At 39.8% G+C, this 27,066-nt stretch overlaps 1 protein-coding gene across 1 annotated transcript; it reads left to right on the top strand.

Moving 5' to 3' along the window:
- Positions 1 to 97: 97 nt before the first annotated feature.
- Positions 98 to 27,066, top strand: LOC119742432 (14-3-3 family protein artA-like). The gene is made up of 5 exons (XM_038218349.1): positions 98 to 498; positions 20,459 to 20,661; positions 22,972 to 23,084; positions 24,423 to 24,769; positions 26,942 to 27,066. The coding sequence occupies exons 1-5, from the start codon at positions 426 to 428 to the stop codon at positions 26,998 to 27,000; spliced, it is 795 nt and encodes a 264-aa protein (XP_038074277.1). The 5' UTR covers positions 98 to 425; the 3' UTR covers positions 27,001 to 27,066.

The raw sequence follows: 27,066 nt of genomic DNA, 5'->3' as shown, positions 1-27,066 counted from the left end.
AATTAGTCCGCTTAAAATTGAACCCGTTGGTAAGGTTACCGGAACTACAAAAATTTCTCAATTAATTTAAACTGGTACCTGACTCACGGGAACGGCTCGGACAACGTTTACTTCAAACCAAGGCGGTCGGACACCAGCGCCATGTATTTGTCATTTTCGAGTGGTACATGGTATGCGCGTTTACCACAGACTAAAGCACACGGTTTATGCACATGTTCTATCGGCGTTTGGACATGTACCATAGAGCTGTATGAACTACATGTCTTTGCATATATGCAGCATAGCATAGCACTAGCAGCAAGTGGAATATCGTCTGCACTTTGCACACCTCACCTCAAGCCGCCTGACCTCAAAACCATCTTGCTGAAAAAGGGCTAGATCTCCGGCGTTTGTTCACCGTGTCACTGCAGTAGTTGTCACTGATCATGGGCGACATCGGGACTCGGGAGGACTTAGTTTACATGGCCAAGCTGGCCGAACAAGCTGAGAGATACGATGGTAAAATATTCTGAAAGTCCTATCTTAATCGCAGGCACCCATTGTTTGTACTGCACCATTTTCGTGAAAATTGAAAAATTTGTATTTACCTCTTTGAATTACTTGTTGATCCTTATTTATAATAATGCACCTACATGTATATTTCCTGTCTAATTTCCTGATATGTCTGACCATGTTGATTGCCCCTCCCCTTTTGCCATTTTGTTAATTCGGGCCTACGGCTAGGCTACGCTGTTCCTATTTTTATGGAATTTGACTGTTGCGCATATAGCATGCGTCATTTGTCAAGCTAATGATTCGCGGACTTAAATACATCGGTCCAAACCAACCACCCTGTTGGCGGCTACGCGGATACGGAGTGAGAATGCATTGTATACAAGTAGCGCTGAGAAGGTTTATTGAGGGCAATCAACCGTGACTCCGTAGCCGGCTACGAGGTGGATAGATTGAGTGGCGGGGTATTCTGCAATTGTGCCAATACATCCTTCAGAGCTGTGAATCAGAAAGAAAAATCTCATCTACTTCAAAATTGTAGAATTTGTTTTTAAAACAATAAAATTAAGAAAATAGGGAGTAATTGCAGAATACCCTGCCACTCGGAAAAACACCCCTAAAATCTCTGGCTACGCAGTTGGAATCACTGGAAAAGAAACAATTCAAGTCCATTGCCAGCTACGCGGATACTGAGTGGGGGTCCCCTTGAGAACGAAGCAACACAACATGAATGGGAGTTGCTGAAAAAATTAAAAGTCCAAACCAACTACCCTGTTGCCGGCTACGCGGATACCGAGTGGGAGTGCAGTGGAGCATGACGTGTACTGTGTAGGCCTAGCGCTGAGAAGGTTTATTCAGGGCAATCAACAATGACTCCGTAGCCGGCTACGAGGTGCATAGATCGAGTGGTGGGGTATTCTGCAATTGTGCCAAAGAATTATTGTAGGAATGTAAAACCTCATCAGGGACCTAGGCTAGGCAAGATTTGCAGTGTTAATAATGATTTAAATAAAAGTTGAAATCAGTAACTCGGCCTATAGACATTGAAAAACGGGTTAGGCCTATTCTGTAAACATAGCCACCACTGACCACTGTGGGTTTTTTATCACCAGTCGTCCAGTAGTCAGTACAGGTGAAGGTTTACCTTGCCTACACTTTACATGGCTATAATTATGTTCTACAAATGTGTGATGTCAAGAACAGGTTCATTACAATACATGATGGTTTTGCTTCTAGTTAAGGCATACCTAGTCCAAAAAATTGGGGCTTTCATTTTTCAATACTGTGTATGAGAGTCCCAAAACTTAACCCTAACAAAACTCAACCTATCAAACCCCAACGGCATGTTTTGTTGGAATCTGTCAGGATGGGTACAGTACCCCTAAACTGACAGTCTTTTACATTGGGTTGGCACAGAGTCGAAGTCAGAAATATGTGTCCCATATGGTGTTTGCCAGGATGGGTATGGCTCCTAAGTTAGGGTTACGTTACTGAAAACATGCAACACAAGAAAATAGACTGGCACATAAAACCACCAGTCCAACAACCCTTTTGTACTGCATCGGTCAACTGTGTCAAAAGAAACATCTGGTACACGGTCTCTATTTCTATCCATAAATTCCTCCATGGTCTGCCACCAGACTACTGAAGGGTCAATCTTTTGAAACAGTTGGACAAGTACCAGTCTAGTCTTATGCTTCAAACTGAAATCCCTTGGCTTGGCTCTGAGGTACAAAATGTTGAAGAAAAGTCTCCTTTAACCCCCACCTTCCCAAAATCCTCAAAAATCCTCTTTGCAAAATAGAGGATTTTGCAGGGATAGATCCCTAACAGTCCTGAATCCTCCAATTTCAATATGATTTTGCACACCCCCTAGGGAGTTAGGGTTAAGGCTATATTGCAAAAATGTGCGGCTGATTTTGAAGGATGCACTGTGTCAAGGTCTTAGGCCGGACCTTGTGTTGTTTATGCTTAGCTGTGCATACATTTAGGCCTAGATTATACTTGAAATCCTGCGCACTGCTCCAGGATGTCCCTGGCTCTGCCCTCAAAATATTGACAGTGGAAGCTGGAGGATGTTGCAGGATTGAGGCGATGGTCACCCTTCCAGGGACCACACTCAAGAAATAATGGATGATTTTGGAGGATTGAGATTGTATGCAATTTGCACATGGAGGCAGTTGGAGGATTTTGCAGGATTGGGGTTGCATTCTAGCAAAAATGCCTAGGGAGTTAGGGTCAAAAATTAAATTGAGAGTTTGAGACTTCACACTTGGCTGGTGAAATACTGGGGACATTGCCTTTGCTTCAAGGAAATTTTGGAGATTGTTAGTGAGAATGCCCGCGGGCTAGTTGAGAGTCCGTTTCAGTAGCCCAGCTGGCTAGTGAACACAAAAGTTAAGGTCGAACCCTGTTTTTTTTTTTTAATTCTCGACTCTAGTTGTGCCTTAAATGCCTTGGGAAACAAATTCAAGAGAATCCGATAAATTGACCTATCGCCGCCCTGCGAGTTAGCCACGCCCCTTACACAACCCTATGGAGTTTCTGTACACTAAGTTTTGTTTGTCTCAGATTTTGCGCGTTCCGCGTCCATTTGTATATCTTGTAATTGGACAATACATGTATTTCACAAGCTGCGTTGACGCGATTCTGACGCGATTCTACCGCAATAGGTCAAGAACAACTTGTCCTAAACTCATCTTTCTCTTAATCCATTTTCCTCCCAAATAAAGTGCATTTATTTTTATTTTTTAGGGGGGGGGGGAGGATTGGCTTCAAAGGAAACAGTTACTTGTAATAGAAATGATGTGAAAAACAGGTTTTTGACTGTTCTGTCCTATGTTTGACATGTTTCCTGAGTGTTGACATTTCATGTACACTTTTGCCTTTATGAGGTCATGTGATTCACTTTAACCAATTACGGACCAGGTATCATGCTGACCTCTGTGGGATGTTTTCAGTGTGTGATGTCATGGTTGTCATGCCAACTCTAGGCACACCTCTGGTGAAAGTACGGGGCAAGTGGAATTGTACGAACCTTGTTGGAAGCTACTGTTACAGTGTATAACTGTGGTGTGGTACAAACAAAATTAATTGGGAAAAAAAGAGAGATGTTTTTTAATTTATCCTGCAACATGTTCAAAAATACTACCTACTTTTTTAGCTTGGTTAGTATTTTTTAGTAGTATGAAAACAAAACTAATTTCTACAAACACTTATTTTTGAACAAAATGTGGCATACCAGTTAAAAGTGTGATGTGAATCTGATGGCTGTTTTTATGTCAACAGTGGATTTTCTGTTGCTCATTAATCTGCTCAGTGCTGTGAAGTACATGTAAAGTGATTTTTTTTTCTCATAAATTTGTACAGTATCTTGTCTTGACGGCATCTATGCCAAATATCATGCATTACAGAGGGCGAATTAATGGCCAGACATCACACACATACATGTACTGGCCATTAACCATATTTGTCTGATCAGACTTGGTAGTACATAGGTACTGTTCTGTCATTACTGTGAGTGCATACTAAGTGCATGTGACAGTGCGGAATGGATTGTGCAATGTACATGTACATAGGTCATTTCTGTCAAAACAGTTCTTGAGTTGAATTTCACCCACTAAATTATACCGGACACTTATGTATTAAATATCACACAATGAAATGCATTAAATATAATTGTCAGTTTTGGATTGTGTGTACATGTGTACATTTTCTTTTAAAATGCTCCAGCCTCCTCTGTTAAATTAAAGTACAGCAAATTGGATGATTATCCTACCTGCACAGTGCACAGAAGGTTTTAAATTTCAATCAATTTGCAAAAGGTGGAATCTGACGGCAATTTATCTCATTTGTAAGCTGGTCAAACCTTGGTTTAATGAACTGTGTAGACTTTGAGACAATCTACAGGACAATCAGGAGTGGGAAAAATCACAATTCATGTAGAAAGAAAGTACTTAAAGGGACATTTTGCCTAGAATACGCCCAATTGGGCAACAAAATGTATTTTTTAAACGCAATGATGTTAATTGGAAGGAGCGTCTAAAAGTAACGTCCACACAACCATCCTTTAAAAACTGGGCGTTTTTGTGTTATTCTTGCGAGAACGAATTTCGGGTGTCAAAATTTTGACTCTCAAAAATCAAGCTGTTGAGTGCTAGTTGTGAATCCTGCCGCACAGTGCATCGCATTCTGCAGACGTGCGAGAAACAACATTTGTGTATAGGTGCTGTGTGTATTATGTGTCACACACACAACATGTACTGTACATTGAACACGGCTGGAAATACGTATGCGTTGCCACAAAATGTCCGCCGTGTCCAATGTAAACAACCAGGTTCTTTCGTCTTTTCTCGGGAACGGTAAGACATTAGGTTACCCTGAAATAGGGTAAGTAAACAATCCAAAACATTTTTTTTGGGGGGGGGGGGATTTCAGGCCGTAATGTCCCTTTAAATGGATGGATCAACAGCACCACTGAGTTTTATTACCACTACAAACGGATTTTCATCACAATACTGGACAAACAGTTTTGGGAATTTTGGAAGTTAAATGTACATGTAAGGGTAAGCTTAATGCACCACCAATGATAAGTATTCATGTTCCTGTTGAACTTTGTGACCAAGAATGTGATGAATGTGTCATTCACTTTCCAGCTTGGGGCTGCAGGGATGTTTGTATAGAACATGTCATTTTTGACGTCATTCCTGTCGGTTGGCGATTGGCAACATAGCCAACCCACTGTCTTCCTCATGTGATTTCCTCATACTGTACAGTAAACATCAGTGCTTGAAAACCACCCATATAGGTTGAGTTAAAAACATGCAGTGCAGAATAGAACTCTGTGCTGAAAGTTGGATTCAAAGACTACAGTGTGTAATTTTGTGAACAAGTGTGATATGGTCTGCAGGCTGTACAGTGTCCTGTACAGGATGCATCATCAAATGGAGTCCCAATAGAATACAATGATAAGTGGCAAATGTGGACTTTTGTAGACTCTTTGGGTTTGAACCCTGATTGGTCTCATGGTACCTGTACTTGTGTTCTCAGGCAAGGCACTTTACTCTGATTGCCTCTCTCTCCATAGTGGAGTATGAATGGGTACCTATGAGGGTGAAGAATTGTTTGCACTAATCTCAAGCTGATTTCAGGGCCTGATAAACAGGGCTACTACGGTACACACATGTATGTACCTGTATGTGAAGGGTTTTCAGACAGTTGTGTAAAGTGCTATAAAGGCATCACAATTTCTATCATTGCTTTCATTTTCTGCCAGTGACTAAAAGCATTAGTTCAAAATCCTCCCCTGAGACCACAGGTTCTAAAAATCCCCACTTTGAATGGCTGTTTTGCTGAAAAACTACGCCCTTAAATAATAATAGAACAAAATGGCCACATTTTGAGATTTATCCTGATCTACATGTAGGCCTTAAGTGAAAGAAGAATGTTTGTTTAAGGGCGTAGTTGATGCTGATGTTGATATTAATGACTAATTTAGGTTGAAGTGTTTTTATATCGCGTGAAGTTACCTGTGAATGCATGTGTGTCTAAATGATTTAAACATGTATTATAACTGAATTGTTTTGTTTTTAAATTTAAATACTTGTCATGTCTGTTGGAGCTCTGTTAGTCATGTTCTAGGTCTGTGAAAGTATGTTTCCAGTAATTTGGTTTGGATTGAATTTTTTTTTTTTTTTATAGGAGCTTTTAATGTTTAATGTGCATTGCTATTTAAAAGCTGTTATATTTCAAACTCAAATGTAATTTAAATATCTTTCAAAATGTTTTTAATCCAAGCTTTTTAGATGCTTTGGTTGCTAATAATAATAATAATAATAAATACCAGCTTTCTCTAATATTACAGTCTGCCATGACAACAGCCCCTAAATCACATCTTTATTTTAATTAGGATTCTGTGCTAAACGTTTTGTTACACATGCACACGTAGTTATGCACATGTACATGTAGGCCTAGTTATTTGCCAAAGTATATTTTTGAAATTTGGACCCACATTTGCACGGTGCACCTGTAGGCCAAGACAGTAAAGTAATAGATTGGGGGAGGGTCATGTAAACTACATGTATGTACCTCTTCATCACATAAGGAGCAGTTTATTCTCAGAATATCAGATCCATTGCAGATTTTGCCCAAAATAAGAACGTCATATTTAAAAAAGAAATGATCTGCAACCAAAATATAGGGCTACATGTACATGTTCCAATTTTGTTTAGGAGAAACATAGTGCACAATGGTATCCTTTGAGATTTGTTTTCTTTCAGAGGATGTTTGTGTGAAACACTCATTAGGAACGTTGTGTCAGTCTCTGTTTCTGAGGCACACGTGTCAATAATTAACACATTCGAAAAACGATCTGGTGCAGTTGACCCTTGGGTGTGAAGGAACCTAAAATATTTATGAAGAAAGGTTGAAATCATATCAAGCAAAGCAGTGATCACGCTGCGTGTTAAATTTTTGTTACTTGAAGTTTACACATAAACAATACAAGTAACACGTTAGTTTAACCAGTTAGAAATAATAAAAATTAAAAAAAAAAAAATTTTTTTGAGTTTGTGCATGTACTGAAGAAATTTTAACGTATCTACGTGTATACATTTCAGCATCTGAGAACAATATGCACAGTAGTAAATCCTCAGAAAATATTCATGTATCGTTCCGCGGGATGTAACTTTCTTTTACACAAGTTACACCCTAAAGAAAAACTAAATAAACAGAGAGTGGACCTGGTCTGGTTACACGTACACATCCTCGGACTAGGAATTAGATTTCGTAAGCGAACGCATATTTTTGCTTCTGGCATGAACATGTAACCCTGACAAACATTGTGTCTGCATGGAGGTGTAGTTGTACCTGTACATGTTGCCGTTAAGTAGCAAACCCAGGCTGTGCCCTCCGGCGATTAAATCGGTTTCATTTTCCCGAAAAAGGAAAGAAAAAAAAGATACAGTGTATTACCATACAGCAAGGGTATTACCAAACACTTGTAATTTCAGGTGTGTACACTGTAAGGATAGTCAGGTGACTGTACACACTGTGTACACCATTCCCAATCGGCCTTGCCAGGTCGTCACGTGACTTCAACGATAACTAGGTGAGTCACCTCCATGCAAGGTACTAATATATCTTTCATCATTATGATACTAAATATAAATCCAGAGACGAACACACTTATCACTCGCATCATATCTGTACAAGAGAGAACAAATTACGGTCGGACATTGGACATTTGCCATATTTGTAGGGGAGAAGAATTTATTGCTTGGTCAATTTTTGAACTGTAGTGTAGGCGTACTGTGATAACTGGCTGTGGTAATTCATATTGTCTGAGCAGATTTTGTGTCTGATCTCGCCTTCTCCTAAAGTACACGTTCACTATGTACATGTACATGTACAGCCTACTCAGTCTGTAGAGCATGATTATAAATGCATTTGTTATTGGGGTTTTTTTTGAGGGGGGTTCCTTTGTTTTGGTTTTTTTTTTTAGCCATGTTTATGTACGTGTAGGATCATTTGCAATACACGGAGAACTATCTTCCAATTTCACAAAAAAAAACCTTGCATAAAGGGAATGTACATGTAGGACAAATATCAATTTCCCTGTGAAATTATCCCGCTTCAAATTGTACAGTTTGGAAGAAAACTAACAGATGGCGAACACATTTTTAAAAATGTTTACTTGCATTAGCAACAGAATTCAGTTTCGAAACACAAAAAATTATTTTCTCTATTTTCTCAAAATGTACAGTGGCCACAGAGCTCAACAGGTTAGTTATGCATCTGAACAATTTTATTGCTTCAAATGCTTAAAAACAAAAATTCACAAAGCGCAAACGATCCTCTACAAAATGATAATGTCTTGCCACCTCTCTCCGTTTTTCTACCTTTCTTGAGTGATGCAGATGTCGTTACCCGACAACCCGATGCATTGGCTTACATGTACACGTCTTTCTTAATGAACGTCCACCGCCTCATTATGCGACTCGTGGGGGGATCTCATGCATAAATACATGTGGACGAAACTCTGGGGGACATTTTAATATGTTTTTTTGTGCAGCGCTGTATGTAGTCATTCATGTGTGCAATCATGATCAAACATCAAGCGTATGAATTATTGGCCATTTGATGATAATTGATGGAAGGTATTTTCCACAAGCTTGGTCGTCGGTTGTGTATTTTTGTAATGTTTACAGAGCACGCACACCTGTACTGCATTTGTAGTATTCCATTGTTGTTTTACTTTAAAATTTGGTGGTCTCGTTTTTCTTTAAATCACTTCAATTTTTCAACGATCCGAGCCTTATCAAAAAGAATAATCACATGTATGTCAAAATACAGACGTGTAGATTAACACTCATGGCAAAAAAAATACATTAGTGCATTTACGGTAACACCCTAAAAATTATCCAGGTAAGTAGGTAGGAAAAAAATTGTGTTTTGTAACGTTTTACGTTTGTTGATCTTGTGTACTTACATGTACTTTGTTTACTTTAGGTACCTTTAACGGTATTTTGTTTATTTAACCTGTGTCATTGTTTAATAAACCAATAACACATGAAGTAACTCACTGTTTTTATTTTTCAAATACAATGAAATTTTAGTGATGGTGTCGCAAGCTCCTGATACGAGCTCTGTAACTCAAGTCCCAAAAAAGGTATCTTCTATTTACTTGGTATAATAATGGGACTTGCAACGAACTATCATGCTCAATAATTAATTTTATTTATATATTTTTTCAAAATATAATCAATTAAAAACAATTTAGTAATAAAGAGTTTAAGGTCGGCAAGACTCCAGGTAGTTCTCCAGGTAACCGTAAAACACAATTTCTTTTTGGCCTTGCCTTCTTAAAAACCTCCATAGCAATGTAAATTATATATACATGTGTGTGTGTACAGTGGTGGTGTTAATTTATGCACGGCAGACCTGTCGTCTATGCTTGTATACGTGCGTGAAAATGCACGTACATGTACTACCATATTAATTACCTCAATACAGCAGAGACCAATCTGAAAGTGGGTGATATCTGATGGTTTTACTGGAGCAGTAGGATTCAGCAGGATTAACGTACTTCATGTGTGACATGTACAATACATGTATGCACAATTGCACATGCAAGAAATGCATGTGCAGGGTTCCTGTGCAGTAATCCCAACCCTAACCCAAACTTCAGTACCCTGGCGGATTTTTTTGAGGATTTTGCAGGACGTAAAACAGGGGTGTGAAATCTCAGCTTTAAAGCTGATTTCAGCTTATTTTATTTTGGATTTCAGCTTTTTTTCCCCCTCTCTTGCTGTAGGAGATTTCCAAAGTTCAGCTTTTTTTACACCTTTTTCAGCTGTTTTCAGCTGTATTTATCAGTGGTCACTCACACCCCTGGTAGAAATAGTGCGTAAATCACAGTGGTCACTTTGAGTTTTAATACATGGGACTTTATTTCCCATTGACATGATTGAAAACTACAAAGTTGTGCCATTGGATTCCAGAACAATGAGGGATTTTAGAGGATTCAACTGGTATTGACCCTAACCCCTTGGGTATATTTACTAGAAAGTATCCTGAATCTGCCAAAATCCATTGATTTTGCCATGCAAAACAATGTTGGTGGCCAGCGAGTCCATCAGAATCCACCAGTTAGCCGGGAGTAAATCTGTTGAGATCCTGAATCCATCAAAGTCCCCCAACTGCTCGATATGGAGGTATCCTGAATCCATCAAAAAATCCTGCAGTACCGCTAGGCTTCATGTCCTAAATCCATCAAAATCCCCCAACTTTTTCAATATGGAGACCTGTATCCTGAACCCGCCGAAATCCCCCGAAACAGGGGTGTGGATTTTGATGGATTCAGGTACGTTCGGGTTAAGGTGTATTGCAAAAAATGCAAAAGGAGGCACATGTACGGTACATGTGGTATTGGATGGTTGAGATTGCTTTTACCTACAAATGTAATTACTTGTACGCATGTATAGGTGTATATATTTATGAGCTGGGCACTCATCAAACTTAACACTGTGGAATTCATGCGCAGTACCGGTATTTAATTTGCACAGTATTTCATGCATTACAGGCTGTCAATATTTACACATGTGCAATTTTGCCCCTTGCACGCGCGTCGAGGATCTTACATGTAACTGCTTTGCATGTAGGGCACGACCCAGTCGCGTTTCTGTCCTGGCTACGCCATTCATCATTGGTTGTGATGTTATTACCCCATGTAAATGAATTACAACATTGTCAGAATGGTCTCTGATTAGATTAATCAATCACGGTGGCTTGCTGTGTACAAGAATGCACATGTATGTAAATGTACATGTAAACACATGTACATGTACATGTAGCAAGGCACACATGTATGGAGAGTGAGTCATGATGCATGTATTGTGTAAAAGCAAATGAATAATTTGCCAAGCTTTTTATTTTGGTTTCAGTTTTCCAAGTTAAAGGGAATGTACATTGTACAACATATGCTTTTGCTGCAATTTTCAGAAATAAATGGATTTGGAGGATTAGTATGTTATAGCAAATATTGTTAACTGACTTGTTTCATCAAATTAGGTTTTGCCCTTCACCGACGTTTAACTTGTTGTAATGTTTTGGGCTTGTAGATGCTGGAAAAAACCAAGACAACAAATCATGTTCTTATAGTCTGGTTCCCTGACCCCACTTAAGATGAAACGGAGCAATTTATAGACTTTGGGGATTTGTAAGGTCAGAGAATCAGTCTACCGGTAGCAGGCTTGTACCCCTTCACAGGTGTGTAATCAATTGCAAAGAAAATATGGAATAACTAAATTCGGAGCCGTTTTTAAAAAAAAAGCCATTTTTCTCCAACGCTGGTCGACCGACCAGCGTTGGAAAAATACAAGATATCTTGAAAATGTCATTACACCAGGAGCCACGATTTTACAGGATACTTTAGACTGTCATTCCCTAACAATCCAGTAAGATATTGCGTGATAATTTGAGCATTTTGTTTTTTGATGTTTGCAAATGTTGTATCTTCCCTTTAAATTGGATCTGGGAAAAAAAAAAATTTTCATCCTGGGCAGTTCCAGGTTATGAAAGGAAGTGTAATGTCCGTGACACATGTACGGTATCTAGAATGAATGATTCAGAGAAACGATCCAAAAGCTGTCTGCAATCGCCTTGACCATTACTAGATGATGGATGTGTAGCATTTGAACATACATTTTCGGGTTTATTCACACTGCATGACATTAACACCAGAATTGCCCGCCCGTCAACTATCCTGCGGCAATTTATTCACTTTGGTTTAATTAGGTCATTGTAAAATATTTTGTTTACAATACTGAGAGGATACATATGGTGGTGTACCCTAACGTGGCGCACTTCGAAGCATACCCAAATTTCCTCGTGTAGTGTTGCCAAACCTCTTTGTTGACAAACCTCAAATTCATGCAGTGAAATACTGGTACTCTTACCTTATTAATGCTTGCTGTTTAACCTCTGTGAACAATTTCGGTTTCATAAAATTTAAGCCGAAATTAAAAAACGGTGGCGTCCGGAAATTGGGCACAATTTGGCGGAGTGTTCCCTAACGTGGCGCACTTAAATAAATCTCGGGAAATTCCAAATTAACATTTAAGAATTTCTGAAAACTTGATAAATTCTGATAAATCATTATTATCTCTACTTACATACCCAGCCAGATGTTTGTCACAAAATTATTTTCTTATTTTTCGGGGCATTTTCAAAGGGTTCACTTTGCACTTGAAAATAAAATCGGAAAATCACGCCAAAATAAGTTTTTCTTTTAACTTTGAAGCGGGTAAATAAATTCGCGATTTATGAACGGGAGTGTTTATAACTTGATGAAATTTCACTTTCTGTGAAATTTCAGTTAAAACTTTTGCTCTAGCTAGGCGCTACAGGCGAAAAATCAAAGTGCGCCACGTTAGGGGGCGCGCCACGTTAGGGTACATCAACAATACTTAAATGGTGTAAGTAAAGTTAGATGTAAAATCCTAACCCCCTTTCGTGCTATTTCATGCTAAAATAAATCTTCCTCACTTCCCGCTACAGTGGAATATTGCTATACCGAACACTGCTACATGTATGTAACATTCAGCTATACCGAACATTCGGCTATACCGAACATCGTCCTTGGCACCCAGTTTTTGTGTACAAAACGTACCGAAAATTGTTGTTGAAAAATGTCAACAGAAGAGTGACAAGTGGCTATTATTTCCCCAAGGAATGGAAGGGGTAAGCCACCCATTGCAGTAGGTACGGTATTAAGCTCAAAAACTGCGTAATTACATTATTCAATAGTCGGCACATGTTCAAAAGCGTCTTTCAGTAACAACCAGGGTGTGCAGGGTGAAGTTCTGAAGGGCGCTATTTATTGGAAAGTGAGTACCGGAGCACCGGCAGCTTAAAATCGCTATGTACACTGAATGATCGCTATTTCGAACAATTTCTGTGGATCCCGCGGTGTTCGTTAGAGCGGCGTTCCATTAATTTTAATTAATTTTATCTGTCCCAATTCTAATGATTTTGCATAATACCTGAACTACGCCGTCTGTTGTCCAATCAAAAATGACTGGTTTCCTCCCTTGTGTACATTACATGCATGCATTGCATATGTTTACCAACAAAAACCACAACCCATATTATGATCACGATGTACTTTGTATCTCATTTTGGTGCTCAAAAGTAGCGAATAAGCCATTTGCAAATTAAATTCAAGTAGGTACCCTTCCTTGAATGCTTGGTACATGTTAACCTTGAATTCTCCAGACCAAAGAGACTGTTGCTATATCACGTGATTCGGGGCAAGCCTTACGCTAGCAACCCCTCAGCTCCCGAATGGTCTGGTGTACATGTACGTAACTGTGCAAAAGCTTGCCCCGAATCATGTGATATAGCAACAGTGTCTTTGGTCTGGAGAATTCAAAGTTAAACCGTGCCAAGCATTCTGAACAAGTCGGTGTACCAGATGTTATTCAAATGTAGCTCGTATATATGTATAGGGTATTCGCAAATGGCTTATTGGTTCACTCTGAGTTGTCGTTTGCTAAAATAACGAGCTGTGAAGTCATGTTCTAATTAACAGGCTTTCAAGACAATGTCATCAAAACTGGACCATCTGTTGACTGATTCTGTCCAATGTCCAAAATAGCCATTGTCACCTGACCGAATTCCCATCACAAAGTTTGATTCTGTAACCGCCGAACATTCCCTTTTCTCCCGAGATCGCTGCATTATCAGTTTTGATACTTTTCGAGAAAAATAAAACCACTGTTGTGAGAAACTCAAGACAGTTTGAAAATATCTGCCCTTAAGCTGGGTCTCATAAGATTTTGCAGCTTTTAAATATTTTTTTCTTGTCTGTTCCCTGGCTGCTCTTGCCGTCGTTTTTGGAACCCTTACAGAAACGGCCTCTGGGCCGCGCGGGTAACAGGCTGTTCATTAGGCTTAACGGCTCGGCCGGCTCGGCCAGAAAGCGGGATGCGCGGTTTTTTTGCCTTGAGGTTGCAAATCAATTAGGGACACAGCCGAGGAGGTGACGGTCTGATACACCATGTAAGATCAATTCTAAATGAGGTGCGGGAAAATATGAGGTGAAAAAAATATTAACTAGGGAGATGATGGGCCATTGACCATGCAGCTAGGTTATCCAATACGTGAACTGACAAAATGGTTACAGCATCAGGGTTTTCAAGAAGTGGATGAAGAGACAAATTGTAGATCGTCATCACTCTGAATCAATCTCGTTCTGAAAAGGGAGACATGTATGTTCAGTATTTTCTGTGTGTCTATTGTTCATTCTATACGTGTACAACATTTGCTTTTGCTTTCTTCAGGAATGGATAGATTTTGGGGTTACTACTGGTACTTCATAGCAAATATTGTTACACTGACCTGTTTAAAGGTTTGAGTTCATAGAAGCTGGAAAAAACACACAAAAAAATGCTGTTCTTGTAGTCTGGTTCCCTGACCCTACTTCAGACGAAATGGAGCAATTTATAGACGTCAGGGAATTGTCAGGTCAGGGAAGCAGACTAGCTGGCTTGCACCCATCTGTTGATGTGTAACTGATATTGCAAACAGAATGTGGACTGACAAAATTTTGGTAAAATTTTGGGAGCAGTAGTTGAAAAAAAGTTAGTTTTTTTCCAACGATGATCAGCCAATCATCTTTAGACATGTTAGAAATTGATCCAAAATTCCACTTTTCTTGAAAATGACAGCACACCAGGTGCCATGATTTCACAGGATGCTTGAGACTATTATTTACTTAATACAGTCAAGTGAGGTTTTTCATAATAATTTGGTAGTTTGATTTTTGATGTTTGCGACTGTTAGCAAGGCACAAGTAGAACAGGCACATAAAATATGATGAAGCCTATTATGGTACATAGAAGCCCTGTTAATACCACGTGTATTGTAAATTAACCATCTGTGGCCCTGCTATGCCTTCTGCACTTAGACTCTCGCACACAAAAACCAAAAGCCAAATAGATCTTGGCTGTAACATCCAGTGACGGACACTAATTAGCAATATTTTTTTTCTTGGGATCTGATTTTTCCTCTAGAAGAGAATTGGTTGCTTTCATCAAATTTAACGTCATGAGAATGTTCTTCAAATTTCATCAGAAAATGTATTAAAAATATTATGATCCTGCTGTTGTTAGTGGCTTATTTTTGTAAACGTCAAGAATTCCGTCAGTGATCATTTCATATTGTACATGTACATGTATGTTCATGTACAATGGATAATGAAGTCACACCCATCTCTATGCCCATTTAATAAATAACCGCAATTTCTCCCACATCTCGCAAAGCCCAAACTGCATTTATTTGGTCACAAAACGTGCCCCCCCCCCCGAAATGTAATCCTCTACTAATAGACCATTGGACTGTCTGTTTTGTCATAGACGTATTGTTGGCCAGTAGCAAAAAAAAACATCTCTGACGTACATGTGTGGCCCATTTGCATGTTCATGTGAGTGTAGAATACCATCATGACCATGCACTTGTACATATTGAGGTCGGAGCAACTAGTCATGAGTATTAGGTATCCATTGCATCATGAGCGTGTACACATTACGCTGCATATACCACATTATGCTGTATTTGCTCAGAAATTACAGCGAATCTGGGATTGGTTATTTAGTTCAGTTTAATGTTGTTTGTGTGTGGACATGTACAATGTACAGTAAAAACTTTCTAACATGTACAAGTATGTATAGAATGTTTTACATACAGGTATGTCATTAATTTCTAAATACATTTTGGGTAAACGTAAACCCAACAAAATAAAAGAAAATATAAAGTCAATCTGACACAACTTAATAGAAATGAAAATCAGGCACTCTAAAAACATACATGTACATGTACAACCTCAATTGGTTCCATAAAACATTAATGTATGCATATGGAAAACAAGCAATGTTCAAAACATATGTATGTCATTATAAATGTATAACTTCATTTGGTTCTATCAATCTTGTTGAATAATGCATATGGAAAACAAGCAATGTGCATGTACCGGTATGTCATCAATTCCCAAATTTACCTTGGGTAAACCCAAGCAGTTATTGAAATAACAAATTTAAAGTCAATTTAAATAAAATCTGACACAATTGAATAGAAATTAAAATCAGGCACTCCAAAAACGAATATGTACCGGTACACGGCTACAGCCTCGATTGGTTCCTTAAAGTTAAAACATGTGTAATTAAATCTAACTCCCTAGTGTACTGGACCAAGTCCACCGAAATCCATCACTGACCCTGCTTCACATATTGCTTTAGGACCAAATCCGCTGAAATCCAACACAAAATCACCACTATTATAGGTGGATTTTGATGGACTTGGTACTCATGGCTTGCCTACCAAAATCCCCAAAATAAGGGGATGGATTTTGATTGTACACAATGAACAAATCTTTAGCTGTAATATAACTTAGGTAAAAATGTTTGCAATGTTATAGCTTAAATGCATTTGAAAAAATAATTTTAAAAATAAATATATAAATACAGACTATGGAAATTATCGCTGCAATGTGTACTCTTTTTTGCTATTTTTTTTTTTTTTAAAATAAAATACTATACTATGCTTTTTTTGTACACATAATAAACAGAGCAAGCCTGATTTTGCAAATTTGCAAGCCAGTTGGCGCATTTTGATGATCATCAGTACAATTCTTCGATCCAAACGTCTTAAATTTCAGTGTCTGCATTTCAAACAGGGATCATCATGACTGCCGACGATCTTGAAGTTGACTTGCGTGCCCTTCGATTCCTTCCTCATTATATATCGGCAAATCGAATTCATTGCATATTAAAGGAGAGATTTCTGAGAAATGGTTTCACAACGAATGAAACGACTGTAAGATGTTTGGAAAATATTGTTCTGGTGAGAGTATTTGTTGTGATGTGCATACACTCACCGGGGATAGCTAAAGATACTGTGCGCTGTGTCCCACATGCAACAGTTGCCTGAGGCCCTGTTGGATACAGTGGCAGGAAGGGAGCTCAGAAGTGCATTTTTAATATAGGAACGCTGCCTCACTGAGCAGTTTTAGTTAGGCCGAGAAAAACAAACAAGTGTGTTTACGGTAACACCCTTTAAAATACCAAGTAGGTAGAAAAATAATGTTATCGTTGTAAAAAAATTTTAATGTTTGTCTGCTCGTATTTTATACTTAAAGGGAATATGCAACATTTGCAAAGATCCAAAACAAAACTACCAAATTTATTATTATTATGACATACCTTACTGGACTGTTAGTGAACGACAGTCTGTTAGCATCCTGTAAAATCATGGCACCTGGTGTGCTGTCATTTTCAAGAAAAGTGGTATTTTTGTATCAATCTCCAAATGCTGGTCAGCTGACCAGTGTTGGAAAAAACTGGCTTTTTTAAATTACAGCCCCCAATTCAACATATTTAGTTAGTCCACATTTTGTTTACAATCGATTACACACCTATGAACAGGTACAAGCCAGCTAGACTGGTTCCCTGACCTTATTGACGTGATTTACAAAAAATTGCCAAATGCAGCGAAATGTGCTGAAAGTTGCACACAAAGCGCGCCAGTTAAAATGTGTGTTTGGCAGTCGATATTACAACTGTCAAGGGCTTCAACCTGGTAGAGGGATGAGAACAATGAAGTGCTGTCGACAAAAAAAATCCTGTCGACAAAAAAGTGGCATCTGACAATAAAGTGCCAAAACTTTACGATTAAAATAGCATCACGGTCGGGTGTGTACGTGAGTAGGTTTTTTTTTCTCTCAAAGATTCAAACCGGCAAAAAGCTATTCTACATATTCAGTATATTTGGGGCAGTCCTAGGCAGTTGACAAAAAGTAAAACCATGCAACGTATGCAACTTTTCAAATAGTTTGTAATGGAGATACAGGTACCGGTACATGTAATGCACTGCTTTTTCGATATTCAAATATTCAGTTTATTCGGCGCAGCCTTAGTCAACATCTAGCCCATTGAACCACTTGTAATGGGCAGTCTTCAGTTGTCATTGCTATTAATAAAAAAAAATCTTTGCCTTTCACCAACACATTTGTCTGCTACTTGAACATTCCTATACACTACATGAACTTGATATGTACCGGTAATTACCACCCCTCCCCCCCCCCAAAAAAAATTAAAAGTAGGATCGCCTGGATTTGTAGCACGTGCAGTTTCAAGCACACACCCACTTTTGGTGAAAATAGCAGTGTACATTGTGTGGGCATGTGCATGTACCGAAGTCCAATAGTTCGCCTATTCCACCACCCAAGAGGCTTACTATTTCAAAGCGTGCACGGGGGTCAATGTTGAGTGGCTCGGTCAAGCAAACATTCAGTGTTGAACCCTTATCTTTAACAGCGTACAATTTGTAGGTGTTTTTTTTTTTTACTTGTGAACTTGAGAATCCCCAGAATGAACGACTGGCTTGTACTTTGACACTGTGCTTCAAGTTCATTCAGTTTCAGATGGCTGATTTTTTATCTCTGTTAAGTGCATACATAGTGTACGAGGGGGGGGGGGATTTACATGAGTGCCACTGAGTGGTATTAGTTAATTGCACAAAGAACCTGTTGATTTATGTGGTTAACGGCATGTGAACCCTAACTCCTGAGGCATTTTTTGTCAATCCTGCAAAAGCCTCGAACTGTCTCCATGCAACAATTGCATATGTACACCCTCAATCCTGCAAATCCTCCGTTGTTTCTTGAATGTGGTTCTTCGAAGGGTGACCACTGCCTCAATCCTGCAATATCCTGATATGTTCATGAGTGGTGTCAGTAAATTACATGTAGAACTCTAATTTATATATGTGGATTTATGTAGTAAAATAGATGCATTTTGGGGGTAAGGGTCATCTGTCGCAAAATGAAGAGGAACACGCAAGGAAATGGGGGTGAAATATTTGGGTTGAGAGAGTTTTCACAGTGTGAGTAAAATATTTTTTTCCTCGGGTGTTCTTAAGTGTGCAAAAACAAAGGAATGTCCTCATAGGGTACATGTATGTAATGTAAACAAGGGTGATTTTACGTGTGCATTAGGCACACATTTATGATGTGTAATTTTACATTCAGCCTGGTAAAACCTTTTAGTGGCCATAGTGGCCGAACACCCACAACGGAAACAAAAGCCATAATTCTCAACTTTCCATTGTGAGCAACACATGAGTGAAATTAAACATTAAAAAAAATCAGGGCATGCCTTTCAGGTAGGAAGATAATAGTTTAAGTGTTAGGAATTTTACATGTATTTGGTCACAGAATTTAGATATTTCAGAAAAGAAGGGCACAACATTTGAGCTAATTAAGCAAATGCTCCAGGCACACAGTGAAAACTGCATTGTACATGCACAAGTGTGGCCACTAAATGAATCACAGTTAACATGTACGCCGCATGTCTGTGAGTGCGTGATGTCATTTAGGGTTTCCTTGCCCGGCCTTTTGCCCCCTGATGCAGTATGACTACATGTACATCAGTACATGCATAGTGTATGACATGTTGGAACTAAAGAGTAAATTACATCGGGCGCTTCCCGCATGCTTAGAAATGCATGTGACTGTGATTCATATGGGAGCCGAATACTTTACATGCACATATACACATGTAGTAGGCTTGGGTGAGAACAACATTTTTATGAATCATTTCTGATTCTATTCCAGGAGTTGGAGCTCTGTATTGAAGTGATTCAAAATTTCCCTGGCAAACGGAAAAAAAAGGAAAAGGTCGCAGTGACATCCACTAAAATGTATTAATTCACTAAACGCTAGGTAATATTATCAAGAGATGAATTCACTTCCTCATAACTATAATCATTTGCCAGCTAAATTTGGTGAAAGTCACAGTTTTCATACTAGATGCATCAGCTGAATGTGTATAGAACGTGTTTTTACCCAGATTTGCCTGACATTTTTTAGTCATGTTGGCCATAAAAGGGTTAAAAAAATCCCTCCCTTCCCGCCCCACCTGGCCCCCCGAAAAAATTCTGATATTGCCACATAATTTGTTTTTAAAAGCGTTTTGAGTGTGAAGAATAATTCCAGAACAATTAGACTTGGCGTTTGTTCAAAATATCAAACCTTTAACAAGGGAGATACAAGTTTTTTTGTTTTGATTACTTTGGAAAGGAAAATGCAGTTAGCATAAAAGCATGGAATATTGCACAACATGAGTATATGCTTTGTGCGATGAAAGTCTCTTCTAACCTACCAAATAATGTTTTTTTTAAAAGACGATTGCATTTTTGAGATCAGTACTTTTCCATATTCTTGGCAGGTTTCGCAATGTGGTGGGTATGGGCCTCTTTCCTGGGGGAGGGGGGGGGGGGTCGTTCCCCCTGTGGTTCCTACCCCGACCCCCTCCCCTACCCCTCCACCCCACCCCCATTAGTTACGCCACTGCCGTCTTCATACTCGACCAACATAATGGTAAATGACTTTTGTCCCCTTTGTGTTGATCAGAAATGGTGGATTACATGAAGAGGGTGGCGGAGCTGAACGTGGAGCTGAGCGTGGAGGAGCGCAACCTGCTGTCGGTGGCGTACAAGAACAAGATCGGTGCCCGGCGGGCGTCGTGGAGGATAGCCAGCAGTCTGGAGCTATCGGAGGAGAAGAAAGACCCCAATTCACCCAAACTAGCAATGATGAAGGAATACAGAGAAGAGGTAGGACTAGCCGCAGCGGAAGCACTTGGCTGCGGCTGGCTGTAATTACATGTCTATTAGAAGTGGCTGCGGCCGCTTCCTGAGACGCATGTGTACACCATGTAATTCTAAGCCGTAGCAAACCAATTTGGAGATGGCTCAACTTTTGCTCCACCACCCCTTAGGTTGATTTTAATATGCAGTCACCGTCCCCGAGTCCATTTCATCCAGAGTTGTAACGAGTCACTGAATTTTTTTGACTCAAGTCAAGTCGAGTCATTTTAAGGGAGTGACTCAAGTCGTGTCGAGTCATTAGATCAAGAAGCTTGAGTCGAGTCGAGTTGAGTCACAATGTATGGTTGAGTCGAGTCAAATTCAATCAGTTGCCGTGTCACGCGTAGCTGCTCTATTTTCTCGTCCACACAACTGACAGCAACGCAAGACCAGCGAACGATGGCTGTAAAAAGGGCTTCAGAAAATTCACAATTTTCATGGCAAACCACAACTGATCCAAATAAACAAAATTGTTGTAGGTAGTTAAAGACCTACTTCATACATCCATCAAGGTATTTTTTCACAAAAAAAGATTTCGATGCATTTTGATGATATTATTTCACGGACAAATCGACTAAAAATTAGGTCATGAAATTTCCGTTTTTTTCCGAGAACGACGAAAGTCTCCCAAATGTTGAGGTAATCAAAGGAAAGAGTGAACCTTCATCTACAAAAAATCTTGTGAACGTGATGTCGTTAATATTTTAAGAATTCGATGTACACCTAATGTTTCCAACAACTTCCATTTTTCACAACGCGAAAAGATCGTCGCCATTGTAAAGCATAGAGCAAGGAACCCAAACACGGTGTGACCTTGTGACCCATACGCCCACTGATTGGTCGAGCTCGAGTATAGCCTGCTTAATATTCATAAGTCATCCATTGCACGTTATAGCATGTGCTGTTCACAATGTTTTCAGTCGCGGCCAACGTACGTCAGAGTATACTTACGTTCGTTTACACGCGTACATGTGATTGCAAATAATGAAATCTCGCAAAAGTTTTCATTTTTCAACCGGCGATCTGGACCAAACATTAGAAGTCTCCTGCACCTGTTTCACATGAAAATGAAGTGTATACTTTCCTCTATCTACATGTACTGAGCCTTGCCGTTTCTTTCGGCCCTTTTTTTAAGAATCGAATGTACACCTAAAAACTATCGGCCCTCGCAATTGTTTGACAGGCTGTAACAACACTTTTTATTTGTCAAAAGCAGTTATTTTTGGTATCAAAATAAAGCACACGATTCCAACTTTTCACTTTTTTAGCCATCTTGGCCAAACAGTGATCGTATTTTTCTGTAGTGTCGAATAAATCTCGTAAAATCTCGCGTACGCTTTTGGGCCATGCGTGTTTGACCTCGGGACAAGAAACTGAGGCCAAACAGGGCTGTGTGCGTGACACGGCCACTGACTGAATTTATGCTAGAGTCAATTCGAGTCATTTTAAGGAAGTGACTCAAGTCGTGTCGAGTCATTAGATCAAGAAGCTCAAGTCAAGCTGAGTCACAGTGTGTGGTTGAGTTGAGTTAAATTCATGCTCGAGTCAATTCGTGTCACCGATATTTGAACACCGTCTAATAAACCACAGAATGGAAAAAAGAGCACAAGGCACAAGTTTCTTATGAAGATCCAAAGACTTCACATATGCTGCATGGTACTCAATAGACAGCGTTCTGCTGGACTCTTCTACCAAAGATCTACGTAACAGACAAGAAGTGAAAGTTTTGTTTTTTGCTGGTTTGGCTTCGGGACTGGAATCATTTTTATGCTGACAACTTCAAAACCAAATTGCAACATACGAAACTGTTTCTGATTATAGAAATTATCTAATTATTTTTTGAAAGCAAGACATGAATTCAGCTGGAGTTCCATCAAATCGCCCAATGCCAATATTGGAACCAAGAATCGGGAAATGCATTTAAAGTCCAGTTTCGGGATAGTAGTTCGTGCGCTACATTATAAAACCATGAGGTGCAAAGTACACGAACATAAATTACTTTTTACTGCAAGTCTCCACAAATGGATTTTCGCACATATTTGGGACTCGAGTATTATTATATTAGCTTCGACTCGAGTCAAGTCTTCTGATGAGGGACTCGAGTCGAGTTGAGTCATTTGCTCACACTTTTTCCAGTTTCTTCTCATGTACTGCTTCATTTGGAATACTTTATCCGTATCCTTTCCCCCCAGTTCTAATCTGTCCAAGTTCAAGTGGAATAAGAATAAGTGTCTTTCTAATCTTAACTTTATTTTAATTTTTTTTTTACCAATCTAGATTGAGAAGGAGCTCTCAGATGTATGCACAGACGTTCTGCTCGTCATCGACAAATATCTCATTCCATCAGCAGGCCAATCGGCCGGGGAGCCTCTAGTGTTCTACTACAAAATGTAAGAATTGTAATATCTGTGGGAAAAAAATGTTATTTGACTTGTGTCCCTCTCCTGCCAGGCCCCTACACCGGTCTTCACCAGAACATGTGGATTGTTACAATCATTTGACCATTTTCCAACCCGTGGGAACAAAACAGAGCGAGTCCCTCACATCAATGAACTCTGTGCAGGAATCTAGGGGCACATTCAAAACCCCATTCAATGAACACGAGAACGGGGTTTCGAATGGCGAGAATTCGAATGGTGTTCGCGAACAAGGATCTCACCCCCCACTTATTGGGGAGTAGATGAAGAACTTCAAGAACAAAGATGGTGGACTTACCACAATGCGTTACTTTTTGGTTCATAAAATTGGAGACTCTCATTCAGTGCAGGAACAGTAGTGATACAAACTAAAATGGTACGTGAGCATTGAGCGATTTTTCCTTTTTTCATTTGGCGTTTTAATATGGCGGCTGCCATCTTGAATGCACGCCCAGCAGCACTCCACACGCACTTGGGCATTCGTAATCAGCAACCCGGGAACACAGTTCGCGGGTCACACGAGAACGGGGTTTCGAGTATGCCTTTGATGTCTGTTGAAAATGCAATTCTAGTTTGTATTCCCCCCCCCCCCCCCCCCACTAACCCCAAGACCACAAAAGAGTGTTATTATCCGTTGACCATTCCTCATCCCTTGGGGAAAAAAATAAGATGACAGCCCCAAGGAACTTCCTGCAGGATTTAAAGAAATGTACCGAAGCGTAGGTAGAAAACGCCAGCAGAATGGTTATTTTCTGATTTCAGACAGAGCACATGGAATTCTGAAATATCAAGTTAACGGGTTATTCACAGAACCACTCACGACTCACAAAAGAAAAATTGATACATGGCGCCAATGTAAAACTCACCAAATTTTCCCTTTTACAAAAAAAGTTTTCCACACTCTTGTTATTGCAATTTCCCAAAGTAAAGAAAAAGTGTCAAACAGAGCACACATAGAGTTAACGAGTTCTTCAAAAAAGACATACTTTGTCTTTTACATCACCCAGACGCAAAATTCCATCCTATGAATAGTTAATGTGGTACCCGCTGCTATGTTCATCAGATTCGAACCAGCCAACCGATCCCATTTCGATGGTCGAGTGGTAAGACATCTGCACTAGAAAGCAGGAGGTCGTGGGTTCGAGTCCCACCCGAGTGATTTTTCTCCAACTTTCACTCGGGAGGTAACACACTGAGTATACAGTTTTTATATGTCGGTTAAGGGCAAAACCATGTCGGTGAAGGGCAATTTGATTGACGTACATTGTGTTACTTCAAAACTCATGCATTTGTTCGTCACCAATATTCCAGGAAGGGGGATTACCACAGATACCTAGCGGAATACGCCGTGGGCAACACGCGGAAGGAAGCGGCCGAGAACAGCCTGGTGGCCTACAAAGCGGCCATGGAGCTGGCCACCAAGCTCGAGCCCACCAACCCCATCCGGCTGGGCCTAGCCCTCAACTTCTCCGTCTTCTACTACGAGATCCTGAACTCGCCGGACCGGGCCTGCCGGCTGGCCCGCTTGGCGTTTGACGACGCCATCGCGGAGCTGGACACACTGAGTGAGGAGAGCTACAAGGACTCCACGTTGATTATGCAGTTGTTACGAGACAACCTGACGCTGTGGACGAACGATGCCGCGGCAGAAGAAGCAGGTCAGTCCATGGGTCATTGCAGTAGACCTTCATCATGATGCCGCCATTTCAGTCATGTTCCCTGTATCCAATAACAGTACTGAATGATGATAGTTTTTGTGCAAAAAGGAACCAGACTTTTTCTCCTTCCAGCCCTGCTTTGGTTATGTTGATTTGAATGGGAAAAAATCAAGATGGCCGCAACATGCTAATGGTCTATACATCATAACTTAAGATAAATGACCCATCATTACTCATTGCTTTCTTGGCATTGCATTGTGAGTTTAAACCATGAATCATGTTATCCAGTAAGTAAGTGTCACGTCATTTCAACTTAAACCACGCCCACTACACACAGAGTACCATTGAAAAACATTGGGGACCATTGGAACCGGAAGAAGTACAAAGTGGCGTGTTTAGCCAATTAATCAGTTCCCTAATAAATTCAGATTCATTCACGCATGCGCATAAATGGGCCGGAAAACAAAAAGCGAAGGCAGCCCATTGAAAATGGACAGAGGTCCAAACAGAGTTGTCATTTTCTCTCAATTTCTACAGGGTTTGTCCCATTTTTCTTTGGGAAAAGTCCCTGAAATTGTCATACATGTGGGTATTACTTTCTGGTCTGAGTGTTTTTTGGGGGTGGACAAAATATAACCTTAAAAAATGCTTTCTTCCCGTGCAAGCGAAATCAGCGTACGAAATCAGTACAAGTTTCTAAAACATTATTATTCGTGAATGCCAAAATTCAAGTTACATGTTAGTAGTATCCGTGATAGAAATAGACCGTTTTTATAATAATTACATTAAACTTGTTTTCCCATATTCAATCAATTTGAAAACAATTGAATTAGTTTTAAAAATCCTTCAAACTCTAGTTGTGATATCTATTTTTGAAATAAATATGTGAGAGTGAATGTAAAGAAAAGAAAGCTTTGCTTGAGCTTGATGATATGCTGCTGTGTGTAACGCTTGTCATTATATCAACATCCTGTCCATGACATTGAACTTTGCAATAGAATTAACTGACTCACTCCTGTATGGGTAAACATGTGTTGGACAGACATGACAGTATGTAGCTGGCAGAGAGGCTGCACAGCCTATCATCCTAAACAGTGTATTGAGGTCCCAGTACTGTTTTACAACAAAGACAATTTCTACCAGGTTTGAAGGAATATACATGAAGGAACATTTGCATTTATCCCAAAAGTGACCTACCGGTACATGTACTGAATGTGCATTTCATCAATTTTCTGACTTTTCTTAAATATTGACAATCTCATCCCTGTGCGACCTGCGCGCCAGCCCTAACAGGGTCAACTTTAGAAAATGTGATGTCATCTCGTGTGAAGGTCAGCCTAAGCTGTTGATTGGTCAATTGGCTGCCGTGTTTTTGTAATACAACAACGGGTTACCGAAGACCCAATAGAAGGCGCCCCCTGAATGGTCAGAATCTCGAGGTCAAGACTTGGTGTTGTTTTGCATAATTAATCGCCGAGTCCACTTCGGGCCCTCTCTTACCTGCTAATTCCTACATATGCATTATTCCTTACGAATCTGCGTGAATATCATAGACATCTGTGTGCAAGATGTGGGTATTCCATTGACTAGTGTGCATATGGCAAGCTGGGAAATTTTTAATTCAAGTACTTTTTCAAGCATGAGTTTCCAGATAAGATATTGCACAAGAAAGCACCAACCATTTTAACATACAAGTTTATTGATCTTTGTGTGTAGCGCAAAATGAAAACAGTATTTTTTTGGGAAGACCAGATACATTGCCGAGTGTCGTACCTTTTTAATTCAGAAATAGTTTTAGTTATAATAATAATAATAATAACAGCTTCTGATATAGCGCTTTTAACTAAGATCAAAGCGCTTTATATTATTATTACCCCTAATCATTGGGCCAGTTAAACATTCCATATACCATCTCAGCTCCCTGGGGAGTATACAGCTCGATGCTGCCTGCTAGGCGCAAGCAAGCTAATTCGATCACAATAACCATCACTGCCCTCTTCCATTTTCTTTTTTTTAGAAGGGGGAAATTCATTTGACGAAATTTGTAGATACACTTCATGGAAATACCACATGTGTCTGTGGAAGTCACAGCCAAGTGAATTGGACAATGCCAGGCTTTGTAGTTGGCAACGTTGTCATCTTGATTTCTTGTGTGTCTTTTTCCGCCCACAGATAGGAAGAATGAGCCCGCAGTACAGGATTGCCAACAAACGCTGGAAGCAGCCTCCTAGGACCCCCCCCCCCCCTCTCGCGCTGATCTGCTCTGCATGCATACTTGAGCTTTAAAAAAAAAAAAA

Source organism: Patiria miniata, unplaced genomic scaffold (genome assembly GCF_015706575.1).
Source record: "Patiria miniata isolate m_02_andy unplaced genomic scaffold, ASM1570657v1 HiC_scaffold_6, whole genome shotgun sequence".
Classification (NCBI taxonomy): Eukaryota; Metazoa; Echinodermata; class Asteroidea; order Valvatida; family Asterinidae; genus Patiria; species Patiria miniata.
Note: the sequence above shows the minus strand (reverse complement) of the source record. Positions and strands in the feature narration are given on the sequence as shown.

Bases quoted from the DNA above. Each gene is read 5' to 3' on its own strand.
- LOC119742432 (XM_038218349.1), top strand. From the start codon at position 426: ATGGGCGACATCGGGACTCGGGAGGACTTAGTTTACATGGCCAAGCTG. The intron at 499-20,458 runs GTAAAATATTCT...TGTGTTGATCAG, and splicing joins ACAAGCTGAGAGATACGATG to AAATGGTGGATTACATGAAG. The intron at 20,662-22,971 runs GTAGGACTAGCC...TTACCAATCTAG, and splicing joins TGAAGGAATACAGAGAAGAG to ATTGAGAAGGAGCTCTCAGA.